General features: G+C 48.1%; 1 protein-coding gene across 1 annotated transcript in view; it reads right to left on the reverse strand.

Annotated features, from left to right (window-relative positions):
• The window catches only part of CDH13 (cadherin 13), an 897,713-nt gene that overhangs the window by 22,985 nt on the left and 854,382 nt on the right, over window positions 1-20,346 (reverse strand). Inside the window, exon 11 of the mRNA XM_016197002.2 lies at window positions 826-968. Within this exon, the coding sequence (XP_016052488.1) occupies window positions 826-968 (143 nt within the window). The remainder of the gene's footprint in view (window positions 1-825; window positions 969-20,346) is intronic.

A 20,346-nucleotide genomic window follows, 5' to 3' on the forward strand; every position in this document is an offset into this window, starting at 1 on the left:
GGCAGCAGAGGACTGTCCTTCCTGAGAATGATAAGATGCTGAGACTCTATCTCTAGCGTAAACAGGTACTTAGGGAATACGTGAATGTCACTTAGTCAGTGAGGCTCTCCAGGGCTGTCTAGTTAAAATGATGGCACCCTGACACCTGTTATCTCTTTTCTCTGTTTCTTACATAAGTAGTATGCTTTCCTTTTTTTAAAAAAAATGTATTATGTATTTTACTCAGTTTTCTTCCTTTCTCCAAAATCGTGTCAGCTGCACAAGGGAAGTCATTTTTTGTTCACTGCCACATCCGCAGCATCTAGGATGGCACCTGGCATGTGGATGTCGACTATTAGCTTTTGAATGAACGGCAACTGTTTTGTGAGGATGAAGCTGCTGGCAGAGGCACCTGATGTCTTTCCATGGTAGCAGGCCATAATAGGATAAATGCTGTGGGGACGCTTCCATCATCAGGGTCGAGATGTCATCTGAGACTTTCTTTTAAAAGTCTGAGACTTTCTTTCTTTTGCATTCAGTAAAAGACCCCTCCCTGCAGATAAGAGCGTGACACGGAGACGAAAGACCCCAACGTGGCTTCCTAAGCTCAGTGCCCGCCTGAGATGGGGCCCAGTGAGCTCACTGCTCTGACCTCTAACTGGACAAGGAACTGAGAATTCCAGGACTTGGGGATATTTCTGATTTGCTGTGTGTTTCCGCATTAGCTTTCCTTGCCCCGACATACTTATGTTCTTCCTAAAAATACCTCCAGGCACATCAGAGTAAATGTAAAAATATATTTGTAACTGAAAAGTATAGATTTGATAGCATTAAAAAATTACTCACCACTGTCAATTGCCAGGAAGAGGGCAGTGTACACGCTGTTTCGGACAAATGGGGATTCGCGGTCCAGCACAGCTGTGGTGTCAACAGTCCCATTGATGGGGTTAATATTCAGCCAGCCTGCAGGATCCTTATAGACAGAATACCTGGGAAAAAAAATCCAAACAACATTAGATTACATTCAAAATAGATTCAAGGAATTTTCAGTGCTGACACGAGCTCCTACGCCAAGTGCTAGATAACCCTAATCTTTCCCCCCACTGCATCCTGGGTAAGGTCCCACGCACACCAGGAATCTGGCATACCTGTGCTGAATTCCAGCTTCACCGCTTCTTAGCTGTGCTGCTTTTGGCAAGTTGCTAAGCCTCTCTGAATCTTGGTTATCTTATCTTTAAAACAGGGGTGATACCAACTTTATTTGTTGTGAACCACAGAAATAAATGTGATGCGGAATTGTTTAGCACAGAGCCAGGCACAAGAGGCAGGCCGTAGTTTGGCCAACTCGAACCTCTTCCTGACATCAAGAAGCTCAGTTTGGTGAAGGAGGACGACCCCCGGGCCAGGATACAGTGTGTTGTTTATGCCCAGGACCTGGTGTTGGCTCTTCTGCACCCCCAGGGCCAAGAGGAATGTCTGGCGCATGGGGGCTGCCCAGTAAGTGTTATTACATCTCTTTCAGTTGCAACAATCACGGAAACTGAAAATGCAAAGAAAGGTAACATTTGTTTCCCACCTTACTAGGTAGCAAGCTCACCTTTGATCTAGGAGTGATTTGTGGTGGTTAAACATATTTAAAATGAAAAATTTAAATGGACCATAATTTATTCCCTGATTACTCAACTCAGGAGTTCAGAATATAAATGAAAATGGAAACAATAGAGCTTTTCATGTTGGCAGAGAAACAATGCTCTGTTTCTCCCTCTGTCACACATTTGGTCCTATGATGCTGCGGTTTTGCAGTACAAGGAACATGTTTGCTTCTTCTCTTGTGTAAGAAGTTGTTACATGCAGTTAAAAGCTTACAGACGTGACCTCAGAAGCTGTCCCCTAACAGCAGTGCCCAGTGCCGTTAGGCCCGTGTGCGTCACATTCCCAGTGAAAGCAAGGGCTGGAGGGGTCGACAGGGTGGCATCTCCCTGTCATCTTCCTTAACAAATAATCAGGTATCCACTGCTGTGCTCCTTAACTGTGTTTTCACAGGGCCCTTTAATTTTGTTTCCCTTTGTTATTTTATTTAATTTGGTGCCTCTTCCCATGCGAGGCCCTGGGAGGCAAGCCTGTGTCCTAGGTCTTGCCGCCAGCTTGCTGCTTCTACTTAGTCACAGCCACGGACAGAGGACAGGGATACCCTCCGTTTACTGAGCACTTGCAAGTGTCCAGTGCTGGGTGACGCTGCGCCCAAGCGACCCAAACGAAGAGCTGGGTGGGAGACCCTGAGCGTGGTGTCCCTCCCGGCCTCGGAGCTGTCTCCCCAGAGGGGAGAGCAGCGCACGACCAGCAGCCAGCCTGCTCTTCCACTTCCCGGCCCGCGGGCCAGGCCTTCTGACCAACTGGCCTGGCACTCGACACAAATTCCTGACATTTCCAAAGCTGTCTTTTTAATAAACCTTTTGGTGTAAAAATACCAGCGTGGGAGATTTTTCTGTGCTTCTGGGCCTGAAAAATGCATACGCCTTATTAAATCGGAATTTCCGGGCAATTTATCTGCGATGTGAACTTTGCTTGTTACAGGGGAAGAAAAACCGCATTAAAACAGGGCTCCTTCCAGCCTGTACTGTAGCTTCACGGAGGCCGCTCGAGTGCTCGCCAAGGCTCGGCCTCTCAGTGTCAGTGCCAGGAGATGCCCGGCAGGCTCATTAGCAGGGTCAGGCGGGGAGGGGCGTGGGGGTCGGTGTAACCATGCTCGGGCCCTGCACCCGTCCTGGGAAGCGGGGCTACTGTCGGGGGGCCCCGCAGAGGAGGAAGGCAGCTGCCAGGGGAGAGGCCAGGGCCAGGTGTTGACTTACTACTTGATATAGGCGGCATGTCCAATCATTTGGGAAAGCTAGACCTTTCAGTAAGTTGTGTTGATTCATTACCCATTTGGGAAAAAAAAGCTGGGTATCTTTCTGATGCCTTTGGACCCTGGGGCACGTTAGAATATATGTCAAAGCATAAAGAGGGGTCTCGGTCTCTGTTCACAAACTGGCACCACGGATTGCCCGGGGGAGTGGCTTTGGGTTGGGGCTGGTGCTAGAGGAAGCCAGCCCATGAGGCCAGGGCTTTGCAGACATACCACAGGGACAGAAGCTGGTCTAGAGCAAACACTGATAGGGGAACCATCAGAAATATCCTGGCGGATGTCACGTATTGTAGGGAGAGGAGTCAGTAAGGATGGGACAGACTATGAGAGCCTGGAAAACGAAAACGAAGGGAAGGAACACGCAGAGGGGTTTTATATTCCTACTGAAGGAAGCACACAGCCCTGTAAAATCACCGGGAGAAAGGAAACAGCAGGGGTACACTCGGCTCCCCACTTAATTCCAGCCCAGAGGGCCCTCCGTGTTAGAGGAAATACCTGCATGAGTGCTTCAAATCAACCACTTTATTTAAAAACAGAAGTAGGAACTTACAGAGTTCCCAGTGGAAGGAAACGCAGTGGTTCCAAGGAGTTCACGTAGCTGCGGCTCTGGGAATAAAGGGAGGGGTACATTCCAAATCTTGGGACAGAAACATAGAAGCGGTTGAAGGGCCAGTGAACTCCAGATCCCTAGATCCGCTGGATGCCACAGCCTGTCACAGGGCCATGGAGACACCAGAGGAGCCAGAGCGAAAGAAGGAGGTTGTAGTCACAGGAAGGGCTTCCCGGGGATGGGGCGATGCCATAACTGGAGGACATGGGCAAGAAGAGCTGTCCAGAGAGTGGTCTGTTTCAGGACGATGACAGAGCTGGCCTAGCCTAGTGTGGGCCCAGGACCGTCCATGGCTCAGTAACAGCTGGAGACAGGGGAGGAGCTCTCGACACCTCTAGACCCTTCCCTGGACACCCCACCCGGGCACCCCACCCCACCCCTGGTGGTCGTCCTGCAAGAGGCTCTGCTAGATCACAGTTCTGACCACAATGCTCTCATGGCAGCTGCCATCTCCTGAAGGCTAGTCGACCAAGGCTGGGTTGGCCCCCTCCAGACATTCTGACTCCTACCATGAAAACAAGCAATGCCCAGCTTTGCCTAAGGAGGTCACCTGCCGCCCCTGCAACAGATCAAGGTAGGTTTGGTGTAAGTCCTTTATCTCTGGTCTGTCGCAGGAAGTAGGAGGCGCAACCACCAGGGAATCATCTTTTGCGAGACCACTGCGCCGCCCCTGACTCTGCTTCAGTTCTACTTACCACACTCCATTCCCCAAAGAGCAACCAGGGCGATGGTTTTCAGTTTTACATCACATTGTGTGATTCTAAATCCCTGCTTAGAATCCTCCAGTGACTTCCCTTTGGGTGTAGAATAAAATCCAACCTCCTGACCATGGTCTTCAAGGCCTTGCCTGACTCCATTCTCATTTCCTGCCTTTTCCTCACCTTCCCTAAGCTCTAGACACAGGGGCCTTCCTTTTGTTCCTTGAAAATAGCGAATTCATTCTAGTCTCAAGACTTTCCCACTCGACTCACAGATTTCCCTCTTGTCTCCTTAGGTTTCCCCATGGGTGTCTTATCACCATCGAGATCTCAGCCCCAACACGGGGGCCCCTATGTTCCCTGCAGAGACCACTGCTGACAGTCCTATCTGAAGTCTGCCTCCAACCCTGGTAGTCTGACTTAGAACATAAGCCCTTTAGGACAGTGACCTCATTTATGTTACTCAGCCCTCTGTCCCTGGTGCCTAGAACAGCGCCTGGCACACATTGAGTAGGTGCTCAGGTGCTGAATGAATGAACGAGTGACTGAAAGGACCAGCCTTCTTCAACATGCTTTGGCTGACTCATACCCTGGGTGACCCAGAATCCTAAAGAATTTCGTCCTCAGGTGCCCGTCTGTCCCTTCCCTATGGATAAGCCCTCTTTCTCACAAGGGCCACTGGACCATCTTTCTCTTTTGTTACAGCCAGACTCCCACCTAAATGCTGCTCCAGCCATCCCTTCAGTGGGCTCGGACTTCATACACGCTGTCAACAAGGGCTTAGTCAGGTGAGCCCATGTGTCAGGGGTCCCAAAGACCACCCCCGGGCAGTGACTTGCTAGGAGGACCTACAGGACTCAGGGTGTATATGCTCATGGCTGGGATTTACTACCGTGAGACGATGCAGCGCAAGCTCAGCACAGGGCACAGCGTGGGGTGAAGTCCGGGGGAACCAGGTATTAGCACCAGTAGAGTTTTAATCTAGAGGCTTCTAGCCTGTGTATAGATATGTATGTGCGCATGTGTATGTTTTCAATGTGACCATACTGTTCACTCACTCATTTTTTATAAATGTTTACTGAGTGTCTCCTGCCAGGCTCTGAGTGCTGGGCCGGGTATGCAACAGTGGTTTCCCTGCTTTGTTGAAACTTATACTGTAGCAGGGAGAGGTTACTAATTAGTAACTGCACAAATGGTCATTTAATTACACTTGGGATTAAAGGCAGTTTCCCTCATATAACACATCTTATGCAGGGAAAGGTTTTACTATTTTTGGTTATTTACTTTCTGTTGTTGTATCTAGAACTGGAAGCACATATTCACCGATGGCCTAGGTGGTGCCACACAATGTATGCACATTATTGGATGTCATCATCCCATCAACCAGGGAGGTAGATCTGATCACCCCCATTTCACAGATAGGGAGACAAAGGCTCAGAGTGGGCCAGAGCTTATAAATGGAACTGTGGTTTCAATGCAGATCTCTGCCTCCTGAACATAGTCTATATTTTTTGTTTGCTTTGGAAGGAGCGCATGAGAGTTGGTAATTTTTCTGTGCTATTGGTTCTCCCATTTTGGCATTTACCGGGCTTGGTGAGTATGATAGGGCCTTTTCATTTTTACCAAGGTCTCCAGGTGGTTCTGGGTCCCCAAAGCTTGAGATCCTCCATTGTACCCATGATGATTAAGCTTGGAGCTGAAACCCTGGGGCTAGGTCCTGTGGCCGGATTTTCCTTAGGGGATAACTCAGGAACAAAGGACTAGAATCTACGGAATGGTAACATTTCCTCCCCCTCCCCCAAAGTATTAACACTTCCTTAAAATCACATTTCTATTTATAAAAAAAATACACATTTGAGAAAGATTTAATATCATATAGTACGTGTGTGTGAATTGAGAAATTCTTCATCATTAGAAATTCTCAAATAATATTGGTATAAGCTGTTCTTTACTGGAAGGCTCATATTGACAATGTCTAAGTCAAATTTAGAGACTTTCTCCGGGACAAATTACTCCATTGTGATGTGATATTCTTGATATCTTATCAAGAATAACTGAGGTCTGAGAAGGATTTACTCTGAAAAATAGTCACTCAGCCCTAGCCAGTTTGGCTCAGCGGTGAGAGCACCAGCCCTTGGACTGCAGGGTTGGTTCCAGCCAAGGGCACCTGCCTCGGCTGCAGGTTCGATCCCCGGGGGTCGGGGCCTGTGCGGGAGGCAATCAATTGATGTGTCTCTCACACTGAAGTTTCTCTCTCTCCCCTCCACTCTCTCTGAAAAGCAATGGAAAAAATATCCTCCGGTGAGGATTTAAAAAAAAAAAAAGTCGCTTTCTGGTTTTGCTAGTGCGAGAGAAAGGGGTGGGCCCCGGCGAACACCGCAGTGACCAACATGAGTCAGGGGTGGCTGCAGAAACCCCCTTTTCTGCCTGCCGGGCCCAGCTGCTCAGCTGTGAGCCCTGCACACACCGACTGCACCTTCCCTGGCAAACAGGGGGACCTGGCATTCCCCAGGCACCAGCTGCCTGCCAGCATCCTTACACACCATCTCTAAACACTCTCACCCTGTTCCAGGCAAAGCTTCTCGCTTCTCTCAGCAAAAGTCATGCCTGCTCTCTTGTTTGAGGCCATTAATCCTTTGCTAAAATTTACCGTGGGTCTCCTTACAAGGCCTGTGGCTGCGATAGGACCTTTTTGTGCCTGCGACAGGGCTTGGCTGTGCCCGGGCTCTTTCTAGTCCATTTCATCTCCATTTTGCAAAGTAATTTCCAAAGATGATTTATGAAGCCTCTCACCCCGCCTTAGAAACCTATGCAAATGCAGTGGCTATCAAGGAAAGGAAGCCAAGTTCAGAGAGCTGCTTATAAATGTCCTTAAAGGTCCTCCCATTGTTGCTTCAGGCGAAATCGATGGCAAAGAAATACAGAGAAAGCAGGAAAACAGATTCAATGTGTAGAGCCCAAATTTAACAATGTCAGAAAAGTTGGGAAACTGGGAGCTTGATAAAGTGACTAAAATGTGGCTCTTTTAAGGGGATTTCAGAAACTCTCAGATGTCTGAAATCCAAGAATGCACTTGTCAACTCTAGATGAAAAATGTGTTAACACTTTGGTGCTGGTGAAAGTGTTAAGCAGATGCTTAAAAAATGCAACCACAAGATGGTATTCACTGTTCACGATCATTATCTCCATTATTAATTTCATTATTGATGATTGAGCCAGGCTCCTCCTATAGGCACGGTCAGGGTCAGGGTTAAATTTCCCACCTGAATATCTTCTATGTTGGTGGTTTCTCCCAAGCTCTAGAAACTGCACCCAGAAATGAACAGGATGACCTGGAACTTGGTGCGAGCAGCTGGTAGACGTAAGCTTTCCTTGGTGTGAAGCTAGTCCCCCATTTGTTCACTAATTGGCTTGTTCCAGGGACACTCGTCTGGGTCCACGAATGCAAACTAGACCTGCCAGGACTGCCCATCACCTGACTGTCCCCTGGGCACGCCTGTAACTGTCTCTGACACCCCACCCTGCTTAACCCTGGTCGGCAGACTTAGTGAGTCAGCCTCCCAGTGACCAGAACCCTCCAAATACAAGACGAATGCAGCAGGGAGTACAACCATCTATCTCCCGGGAGGTGTCAGGTGCCAGGAAGGCGGCTCTAAGGGATGTCAGACCAGGGCAGGGACCTAAGTCAACCAGGACAAGTGAGGAGGCAGAGAGAAGCCAGTCAACAGTGGAAGAAGAGAGAAGTGTTTACAGGAGCCTCCAAAAGGAGTCGACTTGAGGACTGAAGGATTAGGAGAGGCCCTTTGGGAGACAGACAAAGCCCTTGGGTGGCTGGAAGGACACCTCCTGATGAACGTGCTGCCCGAGCTCGGTGTGAAGTGTAGTGAGAACTGTCATGGGATGTGGCTGGAAAAGTCATATAAAAGCAAAACAATCCTTGGTTCAGCCCTGTCCACTCTGAGATTAGCTTATGGCTGGGGTTAAAACAGATTTAGTTTCATTATTTATTCTTTCCAGAACAAGATCTCAATCAACTCTTTTTCTTGGCTTTGAGTAGATTTCGGCTCCCGCTTTACCTGGATTCATTGTAAGGGGCCCTTTTCTGTCCCTGTGCCTTCTTTAGAGAAGGGCTGCTGGTCCCGCTCTTGAAGGATTCGCGACTTGGAGAACGTGAGCTGGACAAAAGGCATGGAGGCAGGGCTTTGGGGGTTGGGCCCTCGTGCTGACTTGTCCTAGGAATTTACTTCAGGCCCACGCGCCTCCACCTGGGACGCTGGAGACCCCGACTCACCGCTGGCGAGAAAACGTTCTCAGGAGGAATGAAAATACCTGCTAAATGCAACTCTGGAGGACCTGCCACTTTTCCCCGGAAAATCTCAACATGTCTGTAAAGAGTTAAAACTACAGGCATGGCCCTCAGCACCAGCCTCCCCTTGGCTCTCGAACATGTACCTTCGGTTTTTGTGCATTTCTAAGACAGTGACAAGACTCTGCTGTCCTATCAGGCTTGTTTAAGGAGGTTTTCACTTTTTAATATCCTCTTAGTGATGCAGAGAGTTTTCAGTGGCTGCTCATCTTTACCGTCTCCAGAGCCCAGGGCAGGGACAGGCATGGAAGGAAGGCCCACTTACCACAGATCTAATTAGTCAGGAGTTTCGGTGAAGCTTTGCATCTGCCCCATGCCACCCAGGACCCTGCAGCCTGCTCCCCAGGATCACCCTCAGGTCTCCACAGGGGCCCACTGGGTTCTCTGTCCTTGGTCAGCCTTCATCCCGTGAGCCCATATGCTGGGCCGGGCCAGGGCAGAGCCTGGGCCTTGGTCCGGGACCCCTGGCTGGTGGGTGCAGGCAGGATTTCCGGGGCATGAGGGTCTCCCAGAATGTCATCATTTGAGCAAGGAAGGGGACAGAGTGCAGTGTCTAGGGGCCTGGGCTCCCTAGATACCCACTTTGGGAGATGTGGGGTGGCTGACTTTAAATAAAAGCAGCCTCTCTTCCTCTGACTTCCAGGCCAGAGGCTTGGGTTTCTTCCTTGCCCTGTGTGCACGTGGATACTCTTAGCCCCATGCCTTCTGGCTCAAGAGGCCATCGCCTGCCCCTTATTTCCATTCGGTCAATTGATTGCCAAACTATACTAACACTTTATTATAAGGCTAAAAAGGAAACAAGTATCAAGTAAAATTGTTTTGGTGTTTCGGAATTTGGGATGGGCAAGGCCCCCCACAGCATGTGGCCCAGGTCGGGGCCTCTCTGACCAGGTCTCAGCGTGGTACAGCTTGTAGGTCAACTTCAGCCAATGGCGGGGTGTCTGAGCCAGGTGCGGCTTCCCCAGGGTGAGCTGTCTTGAAGAAACATGCTCATTGGGAGAGCAGACTGGGATGTCTGAAGACCAGCATGGAGGGTTAATCAATCCCTCCCCATTTGTTCTCAGAGTCTGTTTTTATTGGGTGATTAATTGACATGCCATGGCCTTTGCTCCAGCACCTGAGTCTCTGAGCCCAGCTCAGACCAAAAGCGTATTGGCGCTCCCGAGAAGCAGTCGATAAAGGAGGCCGGCTGCCACGGGGCCTGCCGTGAGATGGATGGCTGATCCTTGCGCCAGGCCTTGAAGGTCAGCGAACACGGCCTGGCAAGCTGCCACGGGGAGGTTCTTACAGGTAGCCGGGCTCGGCTCAGGTGACGGGCCTGCTCCCTCCAGGGGAGCCCAACCAGCGAGCTATCTGCAGACACTGTCCCTTACGGAGGCCAGTGCTTGGGAGCCAAGTGAGTCCAGGCTTCTTATGGAGAGACCTCCCCTGGGAGCTCATTTCCAGTGTCCTTGGCATGACTCACAGTTTACAGGAGTCATTCCCAAAACAGGCGGTTCTGCTGGCTACTCTGTAGGGGCGCATTGGCAGGTTAATTCTCACCACAGAGCACTCAGAACCGCACATTCTCAGCCCTGGGTGTGGATTTCATGCACTCACTCAGTGCATAGTTTTTGAATATCTGCCCAGTGCTCTGCTGGGGTCTGGGGGGATTGCAGTAAAGAAGGCAGAAAGCTCCCTGCCCTCCTGAGACTTCTCTTCACCAAGGGCATTTACCAGCTGATACTGTACTTTGCATATGAGGAGGTGAGTGCCCTGGGGAGGGACTGTCTTCCTGTTACAGGCAGCGACTAGTCACATATCTGGCCCTTCGCAGGCCTTAGTCAAGGATGGGTGAACAGTACAGATAGGTGAATGAATGAGCAAACATATATACACACACATCTACATCTATATCACCTATGTGTATCATCTATATCTATATATCTATATCACCTATCTATATCTATCACTATCTATATCTATCTAAAATGTGTGTGTGTATGGTATAAATACCTGATACATGTTGGGCATGTATGTGTGTATGTATATACAAAAATATGTTTATATTATATTATATATGATATATAACATTATATATGGTATATATACATACATATAATATAGAAATTACATCCTTATTATAAACTGAATATTTGTGTTCCCCCACCCCAATTCATATGTTGAAGCTCTAATCCCCAGTGTGGCTATATTTGGGAGATGAGTCCTTCAAGGAAGTAATAAAAGTTGAAGGAGATCATAAGGATGGGTCCCTGTTCTAATAGAATTAGTGTCTTTATAAGACGAGACACCAGAGAGCAATCTCTCTCTCTCTCTTTTTTTCTCTCTCCCCCTCTGCGTGCACGTACCAAGGAAAGGCCATATGAGGGCACAGGGAGAAGGCGGCCATCTGCAAACCAGGAAAAGGGCTCTCACTAGAAACCAAATTGGGAAGAACCTTGATCAGAGACTTCCAGCTTCCAGGACTGTGGGAAATAAATTTCTGTTGTTCAAGCCTCTGTCGATGCTATTTTGTTATGGCAGCCCTAGCAAACTAATGCAATACTATATAAATATTCGGTTGAATCATGAAGTTGCCATTTTACTGGTTAAAACCCATCAAATATCAGCAATTCCATGTGGCCTAATCTAATACATAAATGTACATACAATCACGATGACATGTAACTGTGTGTCTTCCCTCTACCGGTCAGAGTTCATGGAGGGAGTCATGTCTTATTAATCTCTGCTTTCTCTTCTCCCCGGGCACCCACTGGCATTTGGTAAAGATTGGTGACTGTAAATTACTAAGATGAGCTCTCTGAACTCCTGTTCCAGCAGAAGCCTTGATATAGTTTATATCAAGGCTAGTTCACTCATTAAAAATAATTACCTTGCACATATTGGCAGGAGCTATTGAACTATTCACCAAGAACTTCTCACTTCATAGGAACTCAAGTTAAATGTGTTTTCACAAAACACACACACACACACAAACCCCCTTCCCCCCACTCACAGCCCAGTGTCCTCCAATCTGCCCGAGTCACACCACTCACGTACACAGGCCTGTGGGGCCAGTGGGTGAGAGCAGACGCCTTCTCCCCAGGCTCCTGAATGGAGGTGAGGGCTAAGGGGACAGGGTTTCTTCCCTGAGTGATGAAAATGTTCTAAAATTGAGAGTGGTGATGGTTTCACAACTCTGTGAATATACTAAAAAAATCATTGAATTATATATTTGAAATGAGTGAATTGTATGGTATGTAAATTAGCTCTCAATAAAGCCGTGAGATATAAGAAAAATATCTTCAAGGCAGTGAGTTTGTCATGGTTTCCAAGGTTATTAAAGCAAAACCAAACCAAGTAAGACAAAAGCCAAACACCCTTCCCACGACGCTCTTCAGAGTGTCCTACTATGGAACTGCAGAGGGCCCCCCAATGACAGAGGTATTTTGATGGTTTTATCCTTGCCTGCTTGACATATGCTGAGCCAAAGGACTCTGAGTCTCACCTACAGGGACGTCATTCATAGCTGTAATGACTGCAGCAGAATGGGCCGGGGTCGATACTTGTCTGGTCAAAGATGAACGAATGAAGAATGAATGAATGAGTGAACAAGCACCTTGCTCTCTGCCTGGCTTTTCCCATCAATCCATCTGCTGCCTGTGAACGAATGCTTCACTTAATTCTTATTGGTGACAGTTACAGCTGTTTCTTCACGCTACTGAGGGTCCTTATTTTCCCCAAACTCAAACAGAAACCCTGGTTCTGTAGCAGACTTGGCTTGTGACATTACTTTCACTCTTGGGTCTCGGTTTCCTTATCTATGAAACAGAGGGCATGTTCAATGACAGTCTCTAAGGTTCCTTCTAAGTCTAGAAATTATGACAGTCTTCACCAAAGTGATCGTTACTCATCGGTGAGCAAAAAGTTATAAAATGATTCCTGGTAGGCAGATTCAAACCAAAGGCCTGGTAGGGTTTTTTTTTTTTTTTAATTACATGACATGTGACATTTTACAATACGGTGTAAGTGCAGAAAGCGAAAAGGCAGACATTAACGGTGAAAAAATAAATAGCTGGGAAAGGATGCGGGTGTAAATTGCTCGCTCTGACTTCAGAGGGATGATTTTTTTAAAAGTAAGATCACGAGAACTAGATTTATGTCCCCAGATCCAATGCAAATGCAGGGTTTGTACAATAACCATTTATCAGCTCCCGAAGAGCTGATTTATGGCCCCCCGTCCTGCTTTGTATTCTGACGGTCTCAGAAAGATAACTGACAACACAGGAAGAAATATCCTCTGACTCATTGTGGATGACGGGTTATAAGTGAGCACGACTTGATTTTCTGCTCTGGAAAAAAATCGGTGTTTTGAAGCTCTCGTTAGAAATTAGTCGTTAAAGCTCTTCCCCCACTTGACTGTGTGGCCCACGGCTTTGCTGCAGTTTTAGTCATTTCCTTTCCTGACAGTGTTGGGCAGGGCAACTACTGCTTTTGCTTTGGTACATTCTAGGTCACCTTCTTTGTCTAGATGTAACACGAAATCACCAGGCAGCCTGCGCCCCGCACACGGTGCACTGCTGTCCCCTGCAGAGGTTTTGTGCCACACACGAAAAGGCGGATGGTGGAGGACCAGTGCCCAGCACGGGAGCGAGTCGGATGGTGAGTTAGCTGGCCCAGGACCTAGTTTATGGGACGCACTGTGCTGGCCTGGGTGAGGTGGGGACAGAGGTACAACTCGGCTCGGGACCCTCCTCCCCAAATAGTGGAGACTTGAGTTAGTGGTTCCCAGACTGCGTGCTCTACAGCACTGGTCCCAGAGTCACCTGTGGAGTCTGCAGCTATGAATCCCCGGGTCCTGGCACTGGAGATTCTTGGTTTGATAGGCCTAAGTCTCTGTGATTTTAGCACCTCCCATGGGTTTTCAATGCAGCTGGTCCAGGGACAGGCATCTGGGATTTGCTGGGACCTGGGGCTCTGCCATTTCCTCCAAGCAGCTGTGAGATTGAGGTCATTCCAGCAAAGGGTAGAGTCTAGTGTATTAGATCTAAGGGAGATCAGCAAGGTCACCCTCTCCTCATCCCACGAATCTCCCTTTTCACCTTCAATGTCTAGTGAATCAATCACCAAATCATTTTGATTCTTTCTGTTTCTTAGCTCTCTGCACATCTTTGGATTCTCTTTGTAGCTGCTCTAGTCCTGACCAGCATCATCTCTTCCATGGCCTCCCAGACTCTTCTCTCTTCCCTTAAAGTCTGCCTTGTGTCTGAATGAGCTTTTTCTAAAATTCAGATCTGATCATAATATCCTTCTGAGTTCAGTCCTTCAGGTGTCACCACTGCCTATAGATCAAGGCTCAAATTCTATAGCAGGCTACACAAGACCCTTCACAGTCCTGAGCAGTTGCTGAGTGAACAGATCTTGCCTCTGTGCCTTTGTCTGTGCTGTTCCCTGGGCCTGAACATCCTTTCCCTGGTCTACCACCAAGTCTCAGCTTGACCATCTGTTTCTTCCTTGACTCTTACAGGCAGACACAGATGTGCTTCTCTCTCCGTCCTTGTCATACTGTCCTTTTTTGCACCTTGAAGGTCACTTTCATCACAGCTTTTATATTGAAAGTGTTGCCTACATAGTTACCTCTTTATCTCTAGACTAGGTCTAGATGATAGAGGTCATATACATTTTGATGACTGAACATCTCCAATATCTGTGAATTAGGGGCTAATTCACATTTTTTCAGTGATTGAGGGCAGCCAGAAGGGACACCCAGGGTAGGATGACCCTGGGACTGTTAGAAAGGCTAAGAAGTTATGTAAGAGTTCATCCAAAGGCCTTGAAGGGAGCAGCTCCTAGACAGGTCTCTTGGAATTTCCCTGTTTGCAACGTAGCCCTTGTTCAACCAGCGGCCTGTGTCCCTATTGATCTTTCTTCACCACTAATCTGGCTCCTCTGGGGCAGCTGGCACTGCTGAGGTTGGTAGGGGAGGGTAAAGAAGGGACATAGGTCTTTCTTTAAGAGCGCTTCCCAGGGCCCTTTAAGGAGGACTGTAGGAGATGGGCTTCAACATAGTCGCAGAGGAACTGAACTACCATGGCCAATTTGAGCTTGTCCAATTTCATCCATCCATGCACCCACCATGTATCCACCCATATATCCATCTTTCCTCCCATCCATCCATCCATCCATCCATCCATCCATCCATCCACCCAGCCACCCATCCATCCACCCATCCATGCACCCACCATGTGTGCACCCATATATCCATCCATCCATCCATCCATCCATCCATCCATCCATCCACCCACCCAGCCACCCATCCACCCATCCATGCACCCACCATGTGTGCACCCATATATCCATCTTTCCATCCATCCACCCACCCACCCAGCCACCCATCCATCCATCCATGCACCCACCATGTGTGCACCCATATATCCATCTTTCCATCCATCCATCCATCCATCCATCCATCCATCCATCCACCCATCCATTCATGCACCCACCATGTATCCACCCATATATCCATCTTTCCTCCCATCCATCCATCCATCCACCCACCCACCCACCCACCCACCCATCCATCCATCCATCCATGCACCCACCATGTATCCACCCATATATCCATCTTTCCTCCCATCCATCCATCCACCCATCCAGCCAGCCACCCACCATCCATCCATCCATCCATCCACCCACCCACCCACCCATCCATTCATGCACCCACCATGTATCCACCCATATATCCATCTTTCCTCCCATCCATCCATCCATCCACCCATCCATCCATCCATCCATCCATCCATCCATCCATCCATCCATCCATGCACACACCATGTATCCACCCATATATCCATCTTTCCTTCCATCCATCCATCCATCCACCCACCCATCCACCCATCCATCCACCCACCCACCCACCCATCCACCATCCATCCATCATCCATCCATCCATCCATCCATCCATCCATCCATCCATCCATTCATATATTCTTTCAGCATTCACTGCCTGGCTATTATGTCTGTATACTGCATATATGATAGAGCTTATGCTCTAGAAGAGGGAACAAGATCACAAGCAACTTGTAAACAGATAAAACAATAACTTCAGAGAGTGATACGTGCTCGGAGCCATCACTTTGGGCCATGGTATAAAAAGTGACAAGTGACAGGTGGGCAGAGTTGGGGAGGGCTTCTTTTGTGAGAAGTGACCAAGAAAAGTGTCTCAGAGAACATGACAGATGAGGCCCAAACAAAAAGGAGACAGTCCAGCCCTGGCCAATGTGGCTCAGTTGTTTGAGCGTTGTCCCATGCACTGAGGTCGCCGGATCAATTCCCAGTCAGGGTAATTGGGATTGCCTCGGTTGTGGGTTGATTCCCAGTAGGGGGCATGCAAGAGGCAGCTGACCCATGTTGCTCTCTCTCATGGATGTTTCTCTGTCTCTCAAGCCTCTCTCTCTCTCTCTCTCTATGTATGCATGTATAAAGGAGACAGTCAAGGAAACCATGAGAGCTAATGAGTCAGGGAAGATCCTCCGAGTGTCTTGGGGACAGTGGGTAGAACAGAGGCCAGTCAGGTGGACCTGAGTTCAAATCCTGGCTCAGCCATTTAAAATCTATGGGTCACTGAGAGAGGTACTAAACTTTTCAAGCTTTTGCTTTCTTATATGTAAAATGGAGACACTAAAACCTTAGTCATAAGTCGGTTGTGAAGATTAAATCATATGTGGAGCATGGCCCTACGCATGGGGTAGATTCTCAAGCCCAGATATTTCAAAATCCTTTTGCCAGGTGAAAGTCATCATATTTTTCTCATCAGCATCATAAGACAGGCGAAAAGATTGATCACCTCAGTTCTGGTAACCAGTTTCAGACTGACACCTCTATCTGATTTCGGTTTCATTCCATATTTTTAAAATGCTCTATGTACTTCCTTTATTATGCACGTCACCCGGCTCTAGTTACTGTGAAACTAGAAGGTCACAGCTTGGTTCTGAGCTCAGAAATATGGTACCTGTCAGGTGCGTGATTTAGGAAGTTGGCCTTCCTCAGTGGAGCCACAGCGTAGTAAAATCAAGCCAATGATTCAATCCCTTGCTGCTGAATAAAAGCTGGGAGAAATCTTAAGCTGTTATATTAGCACTAAACTATTTATTAGCGAATGTTTTTAGTAAATGACAATGAACCGCACCCCCCGCCCCTGCCACTTCCCTCCTCTCTCAGTCCCCAAATACCTCGCCATTGGAAGGACCAAGAAGCTCAATAGGAAGCAGTGACTCTGCCAGACAAAAATAAAAAAACAAGATCAAAGCAAAACACCTTACAAGGGTACGGGACAATAGGACACATGGACCCAGCCTGCTCAGGCCTGTGGTTTTAGGCTTCCCTCTTTGGATAACATTCACACCTGGCTCTTAGTTTCCTTCTCTAGTGCCAGAGGTACATGGGTAAAGGTTCAACATCTGTTCTTTTGAAGAAGAAACAAAAGCCCAGATTCACAGTATTGGCCTATTTCCGTGGTGTAAATACTTCCACTGTGGCCAATTTCAACTTAGCATGATGTCAGTGAAAGCAGAGCTGGGAAGAGAGGGTAACAACTGGCTCTTGCGAGCTGGTATGAGCCGGCTTCAGGACACCATCATCTAAAAATAATAATGACCACCCACTCTGGTTGGGCACTGTAGCAGGTGCTGTATACATGGTGTTTCATATAATCTTAACTGTCACTGTTTGAGGCAGGGATTATGATTATCAGCTCAAGGATGAGAGAGGTGCGCTGGGAGAGATGGTGTGGCCAGCACGGGGTCCCATCACTAGAAAGTGGCCGATAAGGCCTGGGACTGGGTGCTACGTGCATCTCTCGCTGTGGCACACTCCCCCTCGCCTGTGTTCCAAGTCGTCCTGTTTCTTCCCTGGATAAGCACCTTGCTTTCCCACAAGCTCCACAACCACAGTGCTCTTTCTCATGCATCCACCCCCACCCCCCACCCCCGTCCAGTCTACCCAGCTTGGCTCCAGAGTGCAGCCTGCACTTCCTTACACAATCCCTCTTCTCTCGCTAAGTGGGTTTCCCTACTGTCCCCGGATGTGCCTAAAACCACTGGCCTGCCTCTCACACCAGCTTTTCCGTATCCTGCTTATCCATAAGGGTCCCATTCAAATCCTGGCCTCTTCCTACCGGCCCACCCAGACCACCTTAGTCCCTGGATCCCTTCCTGTCTTGAGCTTCTACAGCATTTACAGCTGGACCCCTTGCTTGACGCTTAGTATCAGTAGCTTTTATAAAAAGATGTTTGCTGGACTGTATTTCTTACAGCTCTCAGGAGACCACAAGCTACTTTAGGGTAGAGGCAGTGTGGTATACATAAGTATAGGAGAGTCACCACGTGTCACAGTGCAAGGCACAGAACATTCCTGACTTGCCCACTGTGGAAAAACTGCAAGGAAAGACACTGCCACCTTGGATCTCAGCCCCCATAGCAGCCTCATGAGAACAAATCAACCTATTTAAAATTTATTTTAAAGCAGCAAATCTCATTCTGTCCGCCCTCTAAACTATATTTAATTTCTACAAAGAGCAAGAAAAGGCAGCTTTCCTGTGGCTGGGTGTGTAATAGATGAGTTCTGTGCGCTGGGTTCAGGATACAAGATGTATCAGAACTCCATTATCTAATCCATGGGGTTTTGGAGGACAGCGGAGGCTGCCAATCCCAAACTAAGCTGGTCTGGATGGCTGTGGCTGTGACCTTCAGGTGGCTCTGGTCGGGCCCTGAAGGAGCATGGCCACCCACTCCGAGTCGTGTTTGAGCATGCCCAGTGTGCATCACTAGGCCTGTATTTAACAGCCACTGCAGCCAGAGGCAGAGCACAGAATCCTGATGTTCTGCAAACACGGTGCTACTGATGATACAGGTGCAAAGGTGAAAACTGGCAGCGTCAGAAAGACTTGTGCCTCCCACACCAGGACACTCTTCCGGAGCCGGATCATCTCACGCTGTGATCCACTCCATGGAGGTGTGCCAGGGACAAAATGATGCAAGAACCTCGCTTGATAGAAGAGGCAGTTGGGAGGCCCTGAGGGATTTATCTTCCAGAATTGTCTGGCTCCGGGTGTAGGTTTGCATGGAGTCCACGTCTGGCTCTCATCAGCCAAATTCCCTCTTGTCTTAGGGTGTGGAAGTCAGTGAGAGCAAAGCTCGACAAATTTTGGAATGAAAATGTCACTGTCAAGTATGTCTGCTCAGTGGAATTTTGTGACCATTTGTCTCTTACTATGATTTTGTCTTAAAAAGAGGCAGAGACCAGAGGAGATAAACAAGTTAGTTTTAGGAGATGCTGACAATGCCCTGGCCCCCTCAGCCCTTCAGTACATATCAGGCTAGTTTCATGTGCTGGCACCTCCATTTCTGTGCCCAAGATCTTGCTCTGGCAGCCAGAGTCCTTTGCGCACCTGTGCACCCGCAGGCTGGATGTGCTGAGGAATTAGCTCCACAAGGAGAAACTCTCACCAATGACTGATGAGAGCTGTATACAAGTACCCCAGCTCCCTTGCTCCCAGTGGAATAAGCCTGCATGAGCTCCTGGGGTCCCCCAGCGGGGCTGGGCTCCTCTGCCCACCATGGTGGCTGGCCAGACCATGCAGAGTGCATTGGCGGCTCTTCCCTGTCTCACTTCCCATTTCCTTGCAGGTATTTTATGAGATTACCTCCCAAGTAGATAATTTGTACCCGAATCCTTGTCTTAGTGTCTGCTTCTGGGGCCCAAACAAAGGCATTTGTTTCAATAGAATTCCTCTGAGACAGTGGTTAATTCTTCTGGAAGCCAATGCCTGGATCAAAATGATTTCATCAAGGGTAACGGTGAGTTAGTTCCAGTGGGCTCTCCTGAGTGTCTCAATATGGGAGGAAGCAGAGTATAAGCAGGAACTGAATGGGGTTTCTATGAATGAAAATTCAGAGAAAAGTGGGCCTGCAGGCTGAGGTTTTCAAGTTGTCTTGATGAAGTTATAGAGATGGCAGGCTTTGCATTCAGGGGGGCCAGTTAACTGACCTATTTTTTTCCCAAACTACTTCCCTGGATTCTCACCAAAGCCTCAGAGGAAGGTGTTTTATTACCACTTACAGATAAGGAGACACTGAGACACTGAGAGGTCAAAGGACCACATAGTGTCCTCAGGAGAACTCAATGAGAAAATATACGCCAAGACCCAGCTCTTGGCTTATAGTAGGTGCTCATTTAATGTTACTTCCTGTTTCTTCCTCATGTGCTGGTGCAGCCATTCAGAGAAACAGGCTGGCCCCTTTCTTGGGTGCTTTGAGACTGTTTTTGGTGATGAAAGAAAGATAAGAATTGGGACTCTCATATCTGGTAATAGTCAAGTAGGGAGTTTAGACCAATTCTCCCGCTAAACATGATGTAAGAAGTTGGGAAAAGTATATATAGAAAGAGAGAGTGAGAAAGAAGTCAGCACAGGGTAGAAGATAAGAGGGAAGCAATCAGTGTGTTTATTTTGAGTGTCTTAGAAAAATTTCCAGGCAATGATGTCAGTCTGAAAATTGAACAATTTCCAAAGACTTTTTGATTCTGGAAAGAATGAGTGAGACTGGAAGACTGTACCTACCTGAGTAAAGAATCATTAGAGAGGCCAACAGGGGACAAAAGTGCAGATCAATGGTGGTCAACGGTTGAGAGTGGGGGCTGGGGAGGGACAAATGGGCAGAACATAGGATTTTTAGGGAGTGAAATTACTCTGTATGATACTATTATGGTGGATATAGGTCCTTATAGGTTTGTCTAAACTCACAGAATGGAC

The sequence above is a fragment of the Miniopterus natalensis genome, chromosome 18 (assembly GCF_054644295.1).
Source record: "Miniopterus natalensis isolate mMinNat1 chromosome 18, mMinNat1.hap1, whole genome shotgun sequence".
In the NCBI taxonomy this organism is placed as follows: domain Eukaryota; kingdom Metazoa; phylum Chordata; class Mammalia; order Chiroptera; family Miniopteridae; genus Miniopterus; species Miniopterus natalensis.